A 16,861-nucleotide genomic window follows, 5' to 3' on the forward strand; every position below is an offset into this window, starting at 1 on the left:
TTCTGGACTAAAGAACCCACATTGTCCCAGAGTGAACTTAAGGAGACATTCACATTTTTAACCAACAACTACAAATGTTTCTCAAGATCTGAGTCTCAGACAGCCTGAGACTGTCTTTTCAGCTACTTTGGCCAAAACAGCTGTTTGTATCCCTGAAACCATTTCTACCCCAGACTCATAGACAACAGAGATTCATTTTATAATGTGTACCAAAATTACCTTATTTATTTTGGATGCAGTGAAAGCATCATTACTTAAAATGACACTCTCCTTTTTCAGTACAGAAATTTGGCAGGAAGGCAAGAGTGACATCCAAGTTATAAAAACCTTAAGATTTATAGCAGATGCCAAAGCCAGGCTACACCCTTGTAAACAACAAAGACAAAAATCATTCTCCAAGGATGCGCCAGAACATGGGAGCTGTGAGCCAGGCCTATAGGATAATTAGTATTATTTTTGTTCTGTGGCACTTACTAAAGGAAGGATATGCGCATTAGAAACGCCAAGGAAGAAAAAAATGCTTGGAGACTTTCTTCATTCCCAGTTAAGCACGCATACGTTTTGCAAGAAAAGTAGACCCATCAGGAGGGACATGTGTGCATCCATGGGTTTCTGGTTGGTGTCTTAGAGATCCTTTAAGCATGACCCCCTCACTTTTCTCCACATATGTGCTCTGCTCCACACATCACATTTTCTGAATCAGAATCTAAAGACTGCATATCAATGGGTTCATGGAAAATTCTACCTGCATATCAATCAGAGTTTGTGGTTGCAAGCGCTGGACACCAATGGCTCACTGGAGCAGAAAAATAAACAAGTGATTGCAGCGACCATGGATTGAAAGGAGGGCAGAAGGACCAACTGTGAAAGGACAGGGATCAAGCAGCTCCTGGGTCTATGCAGCAGGATAAGAGTTTCATCAGATCACGGTGGTCAGAATGATCGGCCTGGGCTATGTTCAGCCTTTTGTCACCCTCCTCAGGATTCTAACTCCTGAGAAACCTGTCGGATCAATCTAGACACATCGACCCCCTAGCTAAAGGAGGACACCCTGGTTGACAGTCCTCCCTTAAACTGACTGAAGTTATCCCCCAACTGGAGTAGGGAAAGAACAGTGCACAAAAGCAAAATCAGGGCTCTGTTACGAGAAGATGGGAAATGAAGCTAGGCAGAAAAAAACAAACAAAAAAAACACAGATGTCCACTTCTACTTCTACATAAACACTCTTAGCATTCCTACTGACTTGTTTATTTTTTCAACTTCTAGAGACAACTTTGGCAAAAACAACTAATGTTATTGCCCCACAGTCTATGTTACAATGTCCCACATAAAGAACCACATGATAATTTCCAGGGTCTTCAAATTAAGGAAAAGTTGGGGGCTCCCGATGAGCTGACATACATTCTGCTATTATCGATATATAATGAAGACTAAGTAACTTGTTATGTTTCTTTTCTTACTTAGGCTGCTAGGAAGCTCAGAGCTAAAAGTTCCAGGCTCAATTATATTAGCTATACCTAGTCTAGGTTCTCAGGCACAACAAAATGCCTCCCTTCCTGATACCACTAGTATTGGAAGGTTTTATTTCAGTTTCAGTGTAATGTTTCAATATTTCCATATTTAATTAAAAAGAATTTCTAAGCATTTGAACTTTTTTCTTACTAGCCAAAGCCAACATCTTCAGAACTATATAAGCATTTAATGTATTGCTGAACTTTTAGATTGGCCAGGACCTTTGCATTCAGCATCCTCTCTCCTTATTTGCTCTTGCAGAGTTAACCTTGTGCAGTAAAAATTATTTCAGATGAATTTCTGGCTTTAAAAGGTGTGATAGGAAAAAAATCAGATTAGTCTAGATTAGATTAGAGGGATGAATAACTAGATTAATAACAGGGAGATCTAACTCTGAGTCTGATTATAGGGTGCAATAATTAGAATAGTATTCAATAAAATTCATATAAGTTTTACTGAAATGGAAGAGCAATAGGCAACTTTCTCAAACCCATAACTCAGACAGGCTAACTCAGAGGAATGTGGGAGAGCTGGGGAATTGGGAAGCATAGCTGTGTGCTTTTAGGAACCAAGCAGATTGGTAGAGTGTGGGAGGTCCAACTCATTGTTGGACAGCTAAAGCCACTTTCTGGTGAATTCCATGTACACTTAATGCTAAACATGATCAGAATCCCGAAACTCTCCAGGACATGGCAGAATTAAGTAGCATGGTGGGATTCCTGGGAAGATAAGCGAATGTGGCTGCAGATCTGCTCCCAAGATGATTGGAAAACATGGGCAAAGTACTTTTGAGTGTTTTTGGGGGGTGGAAATGGGGATTCTTAAATATAAAGGGGTTACCACCATTACCCTTTCAATTGGGTTTCCTGAAAGAGCATTTGAATGGTTCTTACTAAGCTGATAATCTGTGAGGAAATTTTGAAATCTATCAAATTAAAAACTACTCTCCACCCTGAAAACATCCCCTTTTTTGGGAAGTAATCTGCCCCAAATGAGCCGATACCCCAACAATGAGAAATTTCACTTGCCTGGCTTGGGCTATCCAGGAAACAGATCTGCATTTAGAGAAAAGTTGGCAAAGCCTCCCACCTCTGCCTGAAAGCCCTCCCAGATGTTCAAGATCAGGAAACAAGAAAGGCAATGGAACTCTAATTTTTGTGCATGTCTTCCCAGCATCCCCCACTCAAGCTGCACAAGCTCCCCCAAAATAAGGAAAGAAATTGGGTTCCGGACAGCAAAAGGTGAGTTATGAGAGTTGTGCCTGGACAGTAATGAATGGTACTAAACAAATAAACTTAGTCACACAATTATTCATCACCTTGGCCTTTAAGAGTCAGGAGAGCAAGGATCCAATCCTGATTCCAACACTACATGAACTTGGGATTCTGTTCTCCCAACAGCCAAGAGAAGGACCTGGCCTAGACTTTGGTCCCAGACTCAACTTCCCAGCAGAGTATGTGAATTAGTGAGACATGCTCTGTAAGGCTGGGACATGCCAGAAGCCACATCCCACCCCAGTGGAACACTGGCTGATCAGTGGTCACTGTGAGAATCCAGGCTCATGGTGTTGAGACCCTCCCATTTTTGGGGAAATCAGCAAGCCCGAACTTTCTTATAAATTCCTTTAATTTTTCAATCCTAAAGACTAATTTGTCAAGTTTTTAAATACACTGAAGGGGGCCAAAGGAAACATTTTTCTAAGCTAGAGCCAAACCTCAGACCCACAGTCTGTCAACTTGAAGTTCGGGTTCTGTACTGAAGCGCCAGGGACTGGGGGAAAGCTCCTTTATAAGGAACAGATTATCCTCTCTCTCACCTGGAAATTCATGGGGTAGCAGCTTCGTAAAGGCTATGAGAAGACTTGCAGTAAGCCAGACTCACTTTGTTCTACCTAGCGTTTCCCAAACTTATTTAAAAACTGAACCCTTTGTGGCAAGGCTAACATGAGCAGCTCACTGAACTGGTGTTCGTTCCATAGAACACACTTTGGAAAACACCAAACCTCTCTTAGCCACCTAACTCTAAAATGCTGTGCTGCATTTTACCTAGGTTACCCCTGGATCTGAAATGGAGGAGAAACTAGTATTTACTTGTTCCCGACAAAGTGCCAGATACCTTACTAAGCACTTGGCCTTCCTTATCTCAATTGATAGTCAGGAGCTAAATGCTGTTACCCCCGTTTTAAAGTTGAGAAAATACAAATCAGAGGTTGAGGTAACCCCTAAACCAGCGTTTTTCAACCGCTGTTCCGCGGCACACTAGAAATGTTGCCTGGTGTGCCGTAGGTGCAGACAAGACAAGAATTTTATAATTTTTCACTATTTTGTTTACTTAATATTTCATAATAAAGTAATCATAAAATACTTTCTTTGTGTTTATTTGATTCCTACTCAAGAGAATTACTTTATATATAGTCAATATAGGCACAGAGTTAAATTTTTTAACATTTTCTAATGGTGGTGTGCCTCGTGATTTTTTTCATGAAACAAGTGTGCCTTTGCCCAAAAAAGGTTGAAAAACACTGCCCTAAACAATTGACTCGGCCAAAATTTGTATCCATGAGTGCCCAACTGAAAACCCCATGGTCTCTCCATTGGTAGACTGTGTAAACCACAGGGAGCCTAACTTGTAGCCTAAAGAAGTCTTCCCATCGCCTCTTATTTCCTCAAACTGCTCACCCTTGTGCCTTTGGATATGCTCTATTTTCCTCCACAAAGTTTCCAAGCTCTTCATCTAAAAACGCTTTATTTCCGAGGGAGCCAGATAGTCCACCAAAGTGTTCAAAACACTGAGCAGGTATGAGCATCGATGTCTTTGCTGGAAGAAACTGGAAGGAAGCAAGCATCCACTGCCAACAGCTGTGTTGACCATGTGAGGGGCCTGCACACATTCCAGGAGTAACTCCCTCCACCCTGCCGTCTCTTCCTCAATTTTTGTCTGCACATCCTTTACCCCCTCAGCTCCCCAATGGTCCCTCTCCTAGCTTTCTAATCCATCTGCTGTCCCTCACCTCAACCTACTAGTATTTCATTTCTTTCCTCTACCCCACAACGCAAATACAGTTAGGAAACATGGTTGAGCATCTTATCCCCCATATATGGGAGTGACCACCCAATCCCTGATATTCAGTTTACACCTGCTGTTCCTGTTGGACAATATCCAAGTAATCTCCTTACATATTGACTGAACACTCCTTATACTTCTTGACCTTTACTCTAAAAGAGATTAAGTCAAATGCCTCAAATTATCCTCCTTGATGGAAAAAACATTCTTAAACTAAAGTTACTTTTGTAAATGCTTCTCAATATGCTTTTTACTAAAGTTCAATGGCCATTGGTAAAGCTGTTGAACCCTATCTAAATTTCTGGTGGTCATATTTTTTTAATTTTCACCTGAGGATATGTTTTATTATATTTTGTTTTTAGAGACAGAGGAAGGGAGAGAGAAACATTGATGTGAGAGAGAAACATTGATCAGTTGCTTCCCATGTGCACCCTGATCAGGATCTGAACCCAAAACCTAGGTATGTGCCTGACTGGGAATGGAACTTGTCACCTTTTGGTATATGGACTATGTTCCAACAAACTGTGCCACACCAGCCAGGGCCAGTGGTCATATTTGTAAATGAGAAAGGGGCCATCCTGAGAAAGGATCAAAAAGACACCAACTTGAACTCTTACTTCCACCCCCTCCTTCAGTCTGGCTTTCATCTCTTGCTCAACTACAAGTTTCGCTAAAATCCTAGGGCAAATTGAAATTGATGAAAAATGTCATTTCAAGAACTAAATGAAAAGTTTGGAAAAAGAGAGAAAGGAACTCTAAGAAAAATAGAGAATATATTATTTACATTCTGGGTTAGAATTTTAATTTCCAGTTAAAGAAAATGAAAGCTATGCAGAATTCACAGATGTGAGGACAGACACTATGTAGTGTTTAGCTTCCCCAACACCCAGCACTGTACCTGGCATAGGATGAATATTTCATTGACTTTAACAGCTCTATGTAAGTAGAGTTGACATATAATAAACTGCATGATTTGAGAGTTTTGACATATGTATATCTCATGAAACCATCACCATGATCAAGATGTTAAACATATTCCACACCCCCAAAAGTCTGAGGCCCTTTCAAATCCCTTTCTCCCATTCCAGCCCCAGGCAACTGCTACTCCGCTGTCAATCATTTTACATCCTCACCAGCAGCATCTGAGAGTTCCGCTTCCTCCGCATCCTCACCAACACTGAGTACAGTCAAAGCCTTTTTAAGTTTAGCTATTCTCCAGTTGTCCAGCAGTATCTCTTATAGTTTTGATTTGCATTTTCTTACTGTCTAATGATGTTAAATATCTTTTCATGTGTTTGCTTCCTAGTCACATAATCTCTTTGTTCAAATCATTTGCTCATTAAAAAAAAAAAAATCAGGTTATCTTATTACTGAATTTTGAGAGTTCTTCATTTAGCCTCGATACAAGTCCTATATTATAGATATACTAGACACCCAGTGCATGAACTTTGTGCATGGATAGGGTCCCTAGTGGCTGCTGGCTGCCAGCTGGGCCTCCTGTCTCCAGCTGCCTGCTGTCAGCTGGGGCTTTCCTTCATTCCATGCTTCCCCCTGGTGGTCAGAGCACGTCATAGCAAGTGATCAAACTCCTTTGTCAGTTGAACTCCTGAGGGGACACTTTGCATATTAGGCTTTTATATATATAAAAGATTTTTCAAATATTTCCCCCTAGTCTGTGCCTTATGTTTTCATTCACTTATAAATATCTTTTAAAAAAGAACTTTTTAATTTTGATGAAATCCAATTTACCCAATTTCCCTTTTATTGAATGTGTTTTTGTTATTGTTCTAAAAAAATCTTTGCCCAAATGAAAGAAACTTTTGGGTGTGATGGGTCTGTCTATTATCTTGATAGTTTATTTTTAATATATTTTTATTGATTTCAGAGAGGAAGGGAGAGAGAAATATTAATGAAAGAAAATCATTAATCAACTGCCTCCTGCACGCCCCCCGCTGGGGATCAAATTCATAACCTGGGCATGTGCCCTGACCAGGATCAAACCTCGACCTCCTGATTCATAGGTCGAAGCTCAACCACTGACCCATGCCGGCCAGGCCATTATCTGGATACTTTACACAGATGTACATGAAGTCACAGAGATTCTCTGCCATTCTTGTCTATAAGTTTTATAGTTTTAGATGTTATATGTACATCTATCATGCATTTTGAGTGAATGTTTGTATACATTATAAGTGAGCTGTGGATTGAAGTTTTGAGGGTTGTTGGTGCTGTTATTTTGCATATGGATATCCAATCATTCTAGCATCATACTGCTGAAAAAGACTATCCTTTCTCCAGTGAACTATCTTCTTTACATCTCTGTCAAAATCAGACACTTATGATCAAACAGCAGAACTCTCAAAAAAAGTGCTGCTAAAATTTAAAACATGCGTATGCTTTGATTCAGCAACTCCAATTTTAGCAGTTCTGTCTAGAGAAATACAAGAACAAGGATAAGGCTCAGATCCTTATAACAGTATTATTTACAAGGGAGGAAAAAGAAGGAACATGGATACAACTGAAATATTCTCCTAAAGAGAGAGGACTCAATAAATTACAGTCGATGCCGAGACCAGTTTGGCTCAACGGATAGAGCGTCGGCTTGGAGACTGAAGAGTCCCGGGTTCGATTCCGGTCAAAAGCATGTACCTTGGTTGCGGGCATATCCCCAAAGGGGGTGTGCAAGAGGCAGCTGATCGATGGTTCTCTCTCATCGATGTTTCTAACTCTCTATCTCTCTCCCTTCCTCTCTGTACAAAATCAATAAAATATATTTAAAAAAAAATAAATAAATAAATAAATAAATAAATAAATAAATTACAGTCGAGCTCCACCACAAAATTCTATGTAGGTACTAAAAGGAATGATTTGAAGCTACCATGTACTAATCAGAAGAGAGAGTATTAAAACATTTTCATGGGGGGAAAGAATTGCAGTGTTTATATATGTGTGTGTGTATATGTATATATATATATATATATATATATATATATATATATATATATATATATACACACATTCCCCCAAAAATGTATACACACACTTTGAATAATTATAAAGGCAGTGTTTATTAACATATATTTCATTTTCAAAATTGAGCTATCAATTGTTAAAGTGTACATACATTTTTTGGGACAAACTGTATATATTTATATATAAATATATATAAATATATGTTTTTATATATTTGTTTGTTTATATATACACACACTTATATATATAGTTATTATATTATTGAAATATGTGAGAAAGCCTAAATATGTATCTATACATTTGCATATGTTTGCAAAAACCTGGGGCACATTTTGGAAAAATAACACCAGACAGATCACATGAGTGTCCTTCATGGGTAGAATTGAGAATGAGAGAAAGGACAAAGGTTATTAACTTTTTTATAGACTTCTAAACTGTCTGATTTGTTACCTTATACCCTAAGCATATATTATTTTGTATTTTTTAATCAAGTATAAAATAGTAGTCATGACCTCATGGCATGTAACAGATGCCCCACTCCATCCATTTCACATTGGTACTTTTACTGAGAAAAAAATTCTCATTTTTCTCCCCCTTGGATAGTTGGTCCCAGTAGGGAGAATTTTATATTGGTGCATGGTGGATACCAAAAAGGAAACTCCACAGTAAGAGTTATGGATTGAATTTTATCCCTCAAAAATTCATACATACAAGTTTTAACCCCCCAGAATGTGGCCTTTTTTGAAAAGAGGGTCAATGTGGATGCAATTAATTAAATTTAAATGTGATCCTACTGGAGGAGGGTGGGCCACAATCTGCTATGACTGATATCTTCATTATAAAAAGGGGATATTTGGCACACAGAGGGTGATGCTGCCACAAGCCAAGGAATACCAAGGCTGACCAGCGAACCACCAGAGGCTGGGCGGCAGGCATGAAACAAATCCTCCCCCATAGCCTCAGGAGGAACCAACCCTGCCATCACCCTGATATCAGACATCAGCCTCTAGAACTGTGAGGCTGTTGCTTAAGCCCCCCAGCCTGTGGCGCTTGGTAACAGCAACCCTAAGAAATATGCTAAGCTACCAAGTGGTTAAGTCAAAACCAACATAGCTACTCACCAGTCCTATGGTCCCAGCCCCTGCTCAGGCCACAGGGAACATGCACAGATTTAGAAAGTAAACAGCAGTTTCCACCACCCCACACTACAGGGGGCACACACCTAAGGAAAAGCCAGCCATCCTTGGGGGAAGGCATCAAAGCCTGTGGTAGGCAGAAGGGCCTTCGGAAGCTGTGTGTTTATCCTCAGACCCACAATTACAAAGAAACTGCAAGGATTAGGCTGGATCAATTCTTGAGGAAGGATAACAATTAAGGAGTCCCTCTCTCCTGGCACCTCTCCACTCCTTTCCCTTCCCACACACACAGGCAGTATTCACTCCCTCCCAGGAGAATAAGAAGTAAAACGTGAACCACTCCACCCTAAGAAATGGGACCCAGAAGAGCTGCTCTGTAGTGACCGGGCTCCTCAGCCTCGTGAGGACTGGAAACAGCACCTCCATGGTCCCGGCATGAAAAGGGGGCATTTTCCTGACAACTCCCTGTTGTCTTACAAGTGAATTCCAGAATAGGAACGGTTCTTCATTAAAATAATTTACACCGTTACCAAGTGAAAATGAAAACAACACGAAATATTCAACCAGATACAAATAATCAACCAGACACATTCCAAGGCTGTCCTGGAGGAGGATTTGAAATGGACTCTAAATCAATCTACACTTTTCCTAATTGGGAAGAGCAAACCCCAAAAGCCACCACCCGGAGACCCTGCACAGACTGGCTTGTTTTTGAGGATACACCCCCAACCCTCCCTTGGTCTTGGTCTTGGTCTTGGTCTTGGTCTGTCTGAAAAATATCACTACATCTGCTTTACATGACTGGCTTTCACATACCAGCAATATATATTTTTTAGAACTCATCCAAGGACATTCTTAGAGAGTGGGGGAGAGAAGGAGAGGGGAAAAGAGAGAGAGAGAGAGAGAGAGAGAGAGAGAGAGAGAGCGAAGTATTGATCAGTTGCTTCCCATACTCACCCCAATCAGAGATCAAACCTGCAACTCAGGTATGTGCCCCAACTGGGAATCAAACCCACAATTTTTAGGTGCACAGGATGACGTTAAACCATCTGAGCCACTCCAGCCAGGAACCAGCCATAATTTTAATTAACTAAGTTAACTTATTCTTGAAGCAGGTATCAACTATATTTTCCAGAGGCCCTCCATTTGTTGCCTTTTCCTAGGATGTTGACCAGCAGCAGATAAGGCAGAGAGGAGCCATTTGCTCCCTATTGTCTATTTTTATTTTCTTTCAAACCCACAGTCAAAAAATTCACACTCAGCATTGAAAAAGAGCACAATACATAAGCACATTCATTGTGCCCCAGCATATAAACTTTAGGCATGCCAGCCCTCAGAAATACAGATAAAACATAGCCAAAAGGCAATATGGTTTCATTAATGTATTTGTTTCTTAGGCTGCTCTAATAAATTACAGATTGGGTGGCTTTAAACAACAGAAATGTTTTCTCTCACAGTTCTGAAGGCTGGAAGTCCAGAATTAAGATTTGGTAGGGCTGTGCTCCCACCAAAGGCTCTGGGGTAGAATACACCCTTCACTCTCCTCGCTTCTGGATGTTGCCAGCAATTCTTGGCATTCGTTGGCTTGTGGTAGCATAACTCCATGCTCGGGCTCCAACTTCAAATGGCCTCTGTCCTGTGTCTCCTCTGTGTCCTCAAGTCTCTCACTGAATTTAGGGCTCAGCCTAATCCAATATAACCTCATCTTAAGTCTACTCCATTTGAAGGGACCCTATTTCCAATTAAGGCAACATTCGCAAGTAATGGTGTTAGGGCTTCAACATATCTTTTGGGAGGACTCCAGTCAAACCACAACCATGAGTAAGACTTGGATGTGGGAACCCCATCCAAGTGATTAAAAACCCAACTAGTGTACAGGCTTCAATGAGGAGAGGAGATGGTATTTTTCTCACTATTGCACCCTCCCTTATCAAAGGGAGGGAAGTGGGAGAAGGCCCTGGGCCCTGGGGCCTGAGGAAGAGTCCTCCTCGGGAAGAAGAGCGGCCTGGTACATCTGCATTAACTGAGAGCTCACTGAGACTGGCAACTTGGAAATATACCAAAGGCACAAAGCAGGCCTGGGCCTTCTCCCTGACACTGTCCTTTCCCAGGTTTTGAGGGCTTGGGCCTGGTGAACCCCCCAATGCTGTATCACTGGTTAGCAGGTAAATTGGGTTGACAACTTTTTTTTTAATTAACATAAAATGATAGCAGCTAATCCCACTGGTTTCCAAGGAGGTCTGTGGACAAACATCTCAACTATTTCTTCTTGCTCTACTTAAACAAAGCCTCCGTTTAGACGTGTGCCCAAGGGGGCTGAGGGAAGCACACTGCAGTCATTGAGGGTTTCTGGACTAGTTTTATTTGCTGACCACTAAGGGGTCCCTGAACTGCTGCTATTCGGAGTCAAATAGTACTGTGGGGGGCGCCTGAACCCTATTAGCCTTGGGGCTGTCCAGGGCCGACACTTCCAGGGCCCGATTTAAAGGACTAATAATTCACATGGTACAATAGAGTCAGTGCTTGGGAAGTGGGGAGGAGAGAACTAACCTGGAACATCAAAGAAAGTGCAAAAGTTGCCTGCCACTGCAAGATAACCCAGTAGAGTCAACATGAAGCAATGGGTAAACAAGGGGCAGAGAGGTTTTTTTCCCCAAGGCTAGCATTTTGCAAGTCACTTGGTAGAGATTTTGCTGACAAACTCAGAGAAAGACCAAAATGATAGCATTTTACTTCTGGGGGAAGTAAATTGATGATAACTCCAAGTTTTCTTGGCGAATGAAAGATAATGCCCAATGCTTTGTGCTTGCTCAAAGGGAGGAAGAAAAATAACAAAATCTAGAACTGACTTAGCAAGAGACCAGTGCCTCTGTACAAGTATTGTAGTTATTGCTTATCCCTAAGAAATTGCTCCTGAACTCTCCAACCTCCTCCCTCTCTTTCCCCCGTTTTTGGTCTATATGTGGGATGATTATAGACATGATTCGGCTTGATCACCAGCTTTCAAGGTCTCTAGTTTGAACAAATGCTACATGCTCCACTTGAAGAGATTCTTAAATGGCACTTGGGCCCTAACCGGTTTGGCTCAGCGGAAAGAGCATTGGCCGGCGGACTGAAAGGTCCCAGGTTCAATTCCGGTCAAGGGCATGGACCTTAGTTGCGGGCACATCCCCAATAGGAGGTGTGCAGGAGGCAGCTGATCTATGTTTCTCTCTTATCAGTGTTTCTAACTCTAACTCTCTATCCCTTTCCTTTCCTCTCTGTAAAAAATCAATAAAGTATACTTTTTAAAAATGGCACTTGGAATTTCAGTATAAGTATGACACAGCAGCTTGCATCCCTCAGAGATGTGGGCTATCCAAAAGAAGGTAGCCCTTGGTCAACATAGCTAACCACACTGCTTCAACAAGTAATAGGAAAGTGCCTCTCTGAGCCAACGAGACTACCATGGTGCTGATTCGACTTATTAATAACAACAGCACCCACACAGGCAGAGCATCCTGCTTTGTGTTATTAGCCTTCTGCGCTACAGAGAAGTGGTGAAGAGGGAAGCTCTGGTGACAAACCTCGTGGTTCCAATGCCCGCCCAGCTCACTTCTAGCTGTCTGATCCTGGCCAAATCATGTAAACTCTCTAGCCTTCAGCTTCTTGACCTATAAAAATGGGGATAAAAGTGGTTATGGGGGTTAAATGAGCTGAGTAATTCAAATAAAACTCCATAGCACAGGGCCACACGCACAGCATGTGCTCCATAAAAGGGAGCTGCTGCCATTATCTTCCTTGCTCCACGTTCTTTATGTCCATTTGGGCTGCCTAGAAAATGTCCTATCTGCCAAGGTTTTCTCTCTGTCTGGGGGGCCAAGTCTAATGGTCTCCAGCTGATGATCTGGACGGTTCTATCTCACTTTTCAGGGGGAAAGTGGAAATCCAAGTTCCTTATATCTAAGTGAGCTCACACTCGGACATGGATGAGTCTGTCACTTCTAATGGATCCACCCCAATAATCAAGACAATCAGGATATGCAAGCAAACTTTAAATATTGAGGCCAGAGGTAATTTCATCTATATATATATTTAAATCCATACCTAACCTTTTTCTATTCAAAAGCGCCCTTTATTTCTCTGAGTAGAGCCTATTTCTATTCCCTCTTTAAAAAATATGTAACTTTCCCCATTCCTTCCAAGAACAAAAGTCTGCTGCTCAGAGGAGAAGGGAAAAGGGAAGAATTCAGATTTCCTTCAGGTTTAAAAGTTGAGGTGGACATGGAAACCCCTCATATTCCTTTTGATCTGTTATATTTTTCATGGCAGAAGCTTGCAGCGAGGGCTCGAGTGGGATGCAGTAGAAGTTTTAACATTCAAGGGAGCAGACAAACTTGCTGCAGTCTGTGCGACTGAATGGGAAATTTCCCAGCTGGGGCCTGCTGGGGTAACAGGTCGCTTTGCCTGGACTGGATTTGGGTCAAACAGCAAATCGTCAAATCAGAAAATACCAGCAATGTTTTGTTTGGCAAAAAAAGTGGGTATTGATCATGACACTCCTACTGGATCAAAGATGCCATCTGTTCCAACGCAAATTAGAGGGTGACCCCCTAGCCTCAGCAAAGTTCTGCCACACTCTCTGGGCCACGGACCCTTTGTGTGGGCCTCATCAAATAGGAGCTGATAAAATCAACAAAGAAAAGATGCCATTCATACCGAAACCGGTTTGGCTCAGTGGATAGAGCGTCAGCCTGCGGATTGAAAGGTCCCAGGTTCGATTCTGGTCAAGGGCATATACCTTGGTTGTGGGCACATCCCCAGTGGGGGGTGTGCAAGAGGCAGCTGATCGATGATTCTCTCTCTAACTCTATCCCTCTCTCTTCCTCTCTGTAAAAAATCAATAAAATATATATATTTTTAAAAAGATGCCATTCTTTGCTTCCTATGCCTCTTCCGCTTCTAGGTGTCTATACAATAAATTGACTCCTTCATCCTAATAAAAAACTCTGGAAAAGCATCCTTGGAGCATTTTCTTCAGCCCAGCTCCTCTAAATTGAAATGTTTGCATTAAAAGTTAATGACAAAAATTAATGAGGTTACATGAGAAGGTCAAGGAGATTTGTACGGGAAGGGTGGTGCTTCATTAAAGAGCGGGACTCATCATGTATTTCCCTGTGGCCACAGAATCTGGGCAAGCTAAGGCATCCCATCCACAGAGGAATCAGAAACCAGCGTTCCTATATGGTGATGCCTTGAGGGCAAAAAGGGGAAGAAAAAAAAAAAAATCCCAGACGTCAGAGACCGTGACAAAGATGACCACAAGGAATGTAAATAAAATATTATTACAAGCGGCTCACTCACCACCTCACACTCCCTTCCCCAGAGTGAAAAGTAAAAACATACAAAGTGTGTGTGTTTTAAAGAAGTATTGAGCTGCTCTTTGGGAAGAAGCCATGAATATGAAGAAGTTTGTTGGTTTTGGGTTTTTTTTTTTTTTTTTTTTTCCTCCATGTGGCTCACTTTGATAATCACAAGGCTTGAAACAGTTTTAAGGGCTTTGGGCTGGTTACTAATTTAAATTTGGGGAGCATGAGGCTGAGCCCCATATTGAAAAGCACCTTCCAGCAGTGACTTGATCTTAGTCAGTGATAAGCCCCGTTGACCTCAGCTTTGGAAGCCCCTACCCAGACCCTCTCAACATGACATCTCCAAACAAAATAAATGCATGGCACACACAAAATGTAACACACCGGACGACTGCCAATGGACATGTGTACATTTCACAGAAGAGACATGAGGACGTTTCTAGCAAGCCAAGCTCGCCATGCAGAATGCAAGCCAGAGCTCTCTCTCCTGCCAAGGGTCCGGGGCACACAGCAGTCCATAAAAGAAACAGGCCAGCACAAATAACTTAAAGGGACAAAATCCACCAGATTTGCCAAAGCACTGACCACCGGGTCAGAAGAGCCATCTTAAAGAACGGTTCTCTCAGCTCTCTAGGGATATGTCCAAGAGCTCCCCACCCTTACCCTTCAGTTACCCCTCCTTTAGGACAGAATCCACACCCCAACCTGAAGGAGGAATTCCCATGCACAATACGTGTCACAGGTGCCACCTGGGCTGAAATCCATTTCCATCACTTTCAGCCAACCATTCAGAACCCAGTGTGGACATTCTCTCTCTAAGTTAAGACAACGAGGGTGTTAAAAGCTGGTCACTCTCCACACCATTGCTAAAGCTAAAGGTTCCTTTGCTTGTTTAGTCTGTTGGAGATCCTGGGGGTGGGCCCCATGGTCTGGTTCTGGTTCTGGGCATGGGAGCACCACGGGTCTCAGGCCTGCGAGGCGTGGACAGGCGCTGTGGGGCATTGCCTCTGGCAACCGCAGCAGCGCCAGCAGGTGACTCCTCAGCGTGAGAACTCACAGATTCATTTCTCCCAGCCTCTGAGGAGCCGTCTGCAGCTTTGGATTTTCATTGAGAAACCTTCCAAGTCAGCCAGGGCGCCTGGCCTTCACCGTCCTAACTCTTCAGACGCACTCCAGCAGTGCTATATTTTACCACTTAAACACTTCTTCAAACTTTACCACGGAACAGTGTGGCTCGGAGCCTGCCAAAAGTGCAACTGCAGGACTCCGTGCATTTTATCTGGCAGAGCAGCTGCCCTCCCTCTGGAGAATATGTTCCTTTGGGCAAAAGGAAGTCATCAAATCTCAAGTCAGGGCCATTCCGGGGCCCGGAGGGTCCCCTCTGACAACGCAGCTCTTCCTCCCTGTGACCTCTTTCCCAATTCCAGAGCTTGGGCATGCAAAGGAAAAGGGTCTCAGCAGAGAGCTGTGGAAAACCCTGATGGGATGACCCAGGGCGTAATTATTCCTTGCTGGACATAACTTCTGACTTTCAAATATCTGGGGGAGAGCTGAGGTTCAGGGGAGATGAAGGGAGAGCGCCAACGAATGGGGAAGAAGAAGAAATAAGGAGCATACCATGACCAAGCCAAACCAAGCTTGGTATTTCCAAACTATTGGCAAATGGATGCTTTCACAAATCATTTATCCTGTCTTTCCTGGAGACGAAAAAGAAGAAAAATTTCTGGATGCAAAAACCCTACCCCCAGTTCAGTGGGATACAGTCTAACATTGCTGGTCAGAAAGTCCAACCTCATCTATTCCAACAAGCACCCCCCCCCCCCCAAGCCGAAAGTTATGATACGCGGCTCCTCGTATTTCCCCCCTCACTCCCGCCTGGCTCCAGGTGAAGCCCACAATATCATGCATCTGAACATGATAGTCTGGGCAAATCCCTGCAAGTGGGCAAAAAGGCGCCAGCTCGGCTCCTCCGGCCCGCCACCTCCTCCTCCTCCAGGCTGGCCCCCGGCTGCGCCGCCGGTGCCACCTACCTGCAGGCGCTCCGTGGCCGGCTGCCACATCTTCCAGCCGCGGGGTCTGGCAGGGGGGACGCCGGCGAGAGGACTCCGTGGATGCGCTCGGGGGCGAGGGGCTGCGCGGTCCGCTTTACATCTGGGGCGGGTGTCCCCGGGATGTGCGTCCGGAGCCGGCCTCGGCCGCGGGGCGGGCGGGCGAAGGGGGCTCGGAGCCGAAGGAGGTGGCGCTGCGCTCAGCTGCCTGCCGGCAACTTGTGGGCACGGCGGCGGCGGCGGTCCTGGCGCAGCCCCGAGCAGACTGCGCAGCTCCGCCCGGGCGGCGAGCGCTCAGCGCGGCGGCGGCAACCGCTCCCTCCCCGCCCCCGCCGCCACCCGCCTCGGGATCTGCTCGCTCTGAGCATGCCCAGCCCGCGCCCGCCTGACAGCCGAGGGGGGTCGGGGAGCCCAGGGCTAGAGCCCCCAGATCCCGGCGAGGGGAGATGGGGGAAGCCGGAGCTGGGGCCTTGCTCCCCGCGGACCACCGTGGAGGGAAGGACCTAGAAAGCTTGCCTTCTTGGAGAAAGAAATCTTAGCCCCCAAGGACTCCCAAACTCCGAGCAGCAGGGATCCCTGAACCGCCTGAGAGGAGCCTAGCACTGTGCTGGGAGGCAAATTTCCATTCATCCCGCTGGAGCTAGAGTTAGCTAAGCACCTATTATGCTCCAGTCTCTAAGCTGGCTTCTGAAGATGGAGCCGCACAAGATGCAAGACAGTGTTCCTGGTCCCCTGAACTTCCCATTCCGCTTGAGGAGGCAGTCCTCAACCAGTCCACCG

The 16,861-nt window shown here is 43.9% G+C and overlaps 1 protein-coding gene across 1 annotated transcript in view; it reads right to left on the reverse strand.

Annotated features, from left to right (window-relative positions):
• The window catches only part of PID1 (phosphotyrosine interaction domain containing 1), a 188,579-nt gene extending 172,210 nt beyond the window's left edge, over positions 1-16,369 (reverse strand). The window contains exon 1 of the mRNA XM_036421539.2: positions 16,064-16,369. Within this exon, the coding sequence (XP_036277432.1) occupies positions 16,064-16,093 (30 nt within the window). The 5' untranslated portion in view covers positions 16,094-16,369. The remainder of the gene's footprint in view (positions 1-16,063) is intronic.
• Positions 16,370-16,861: the final 492 nt, after the last annotated feature.

This window comes from Pipistrellus kuhlii, unplaced genomic scaffold, assembly GCF_014108245.1.
Source record: "Pipistrellus kuhlii isolate mPipKuh1 unplaced genomic scaffold, mPipKuh1.p scaffold_m20_p_7, whole genome shotgun sequence".
NCBI lineage: Eukaryota > Metazoa > Chordata > Mammalia > Chiroptera > Vespertilionidae > Pipistrellus > Pipistrellus kuhlii.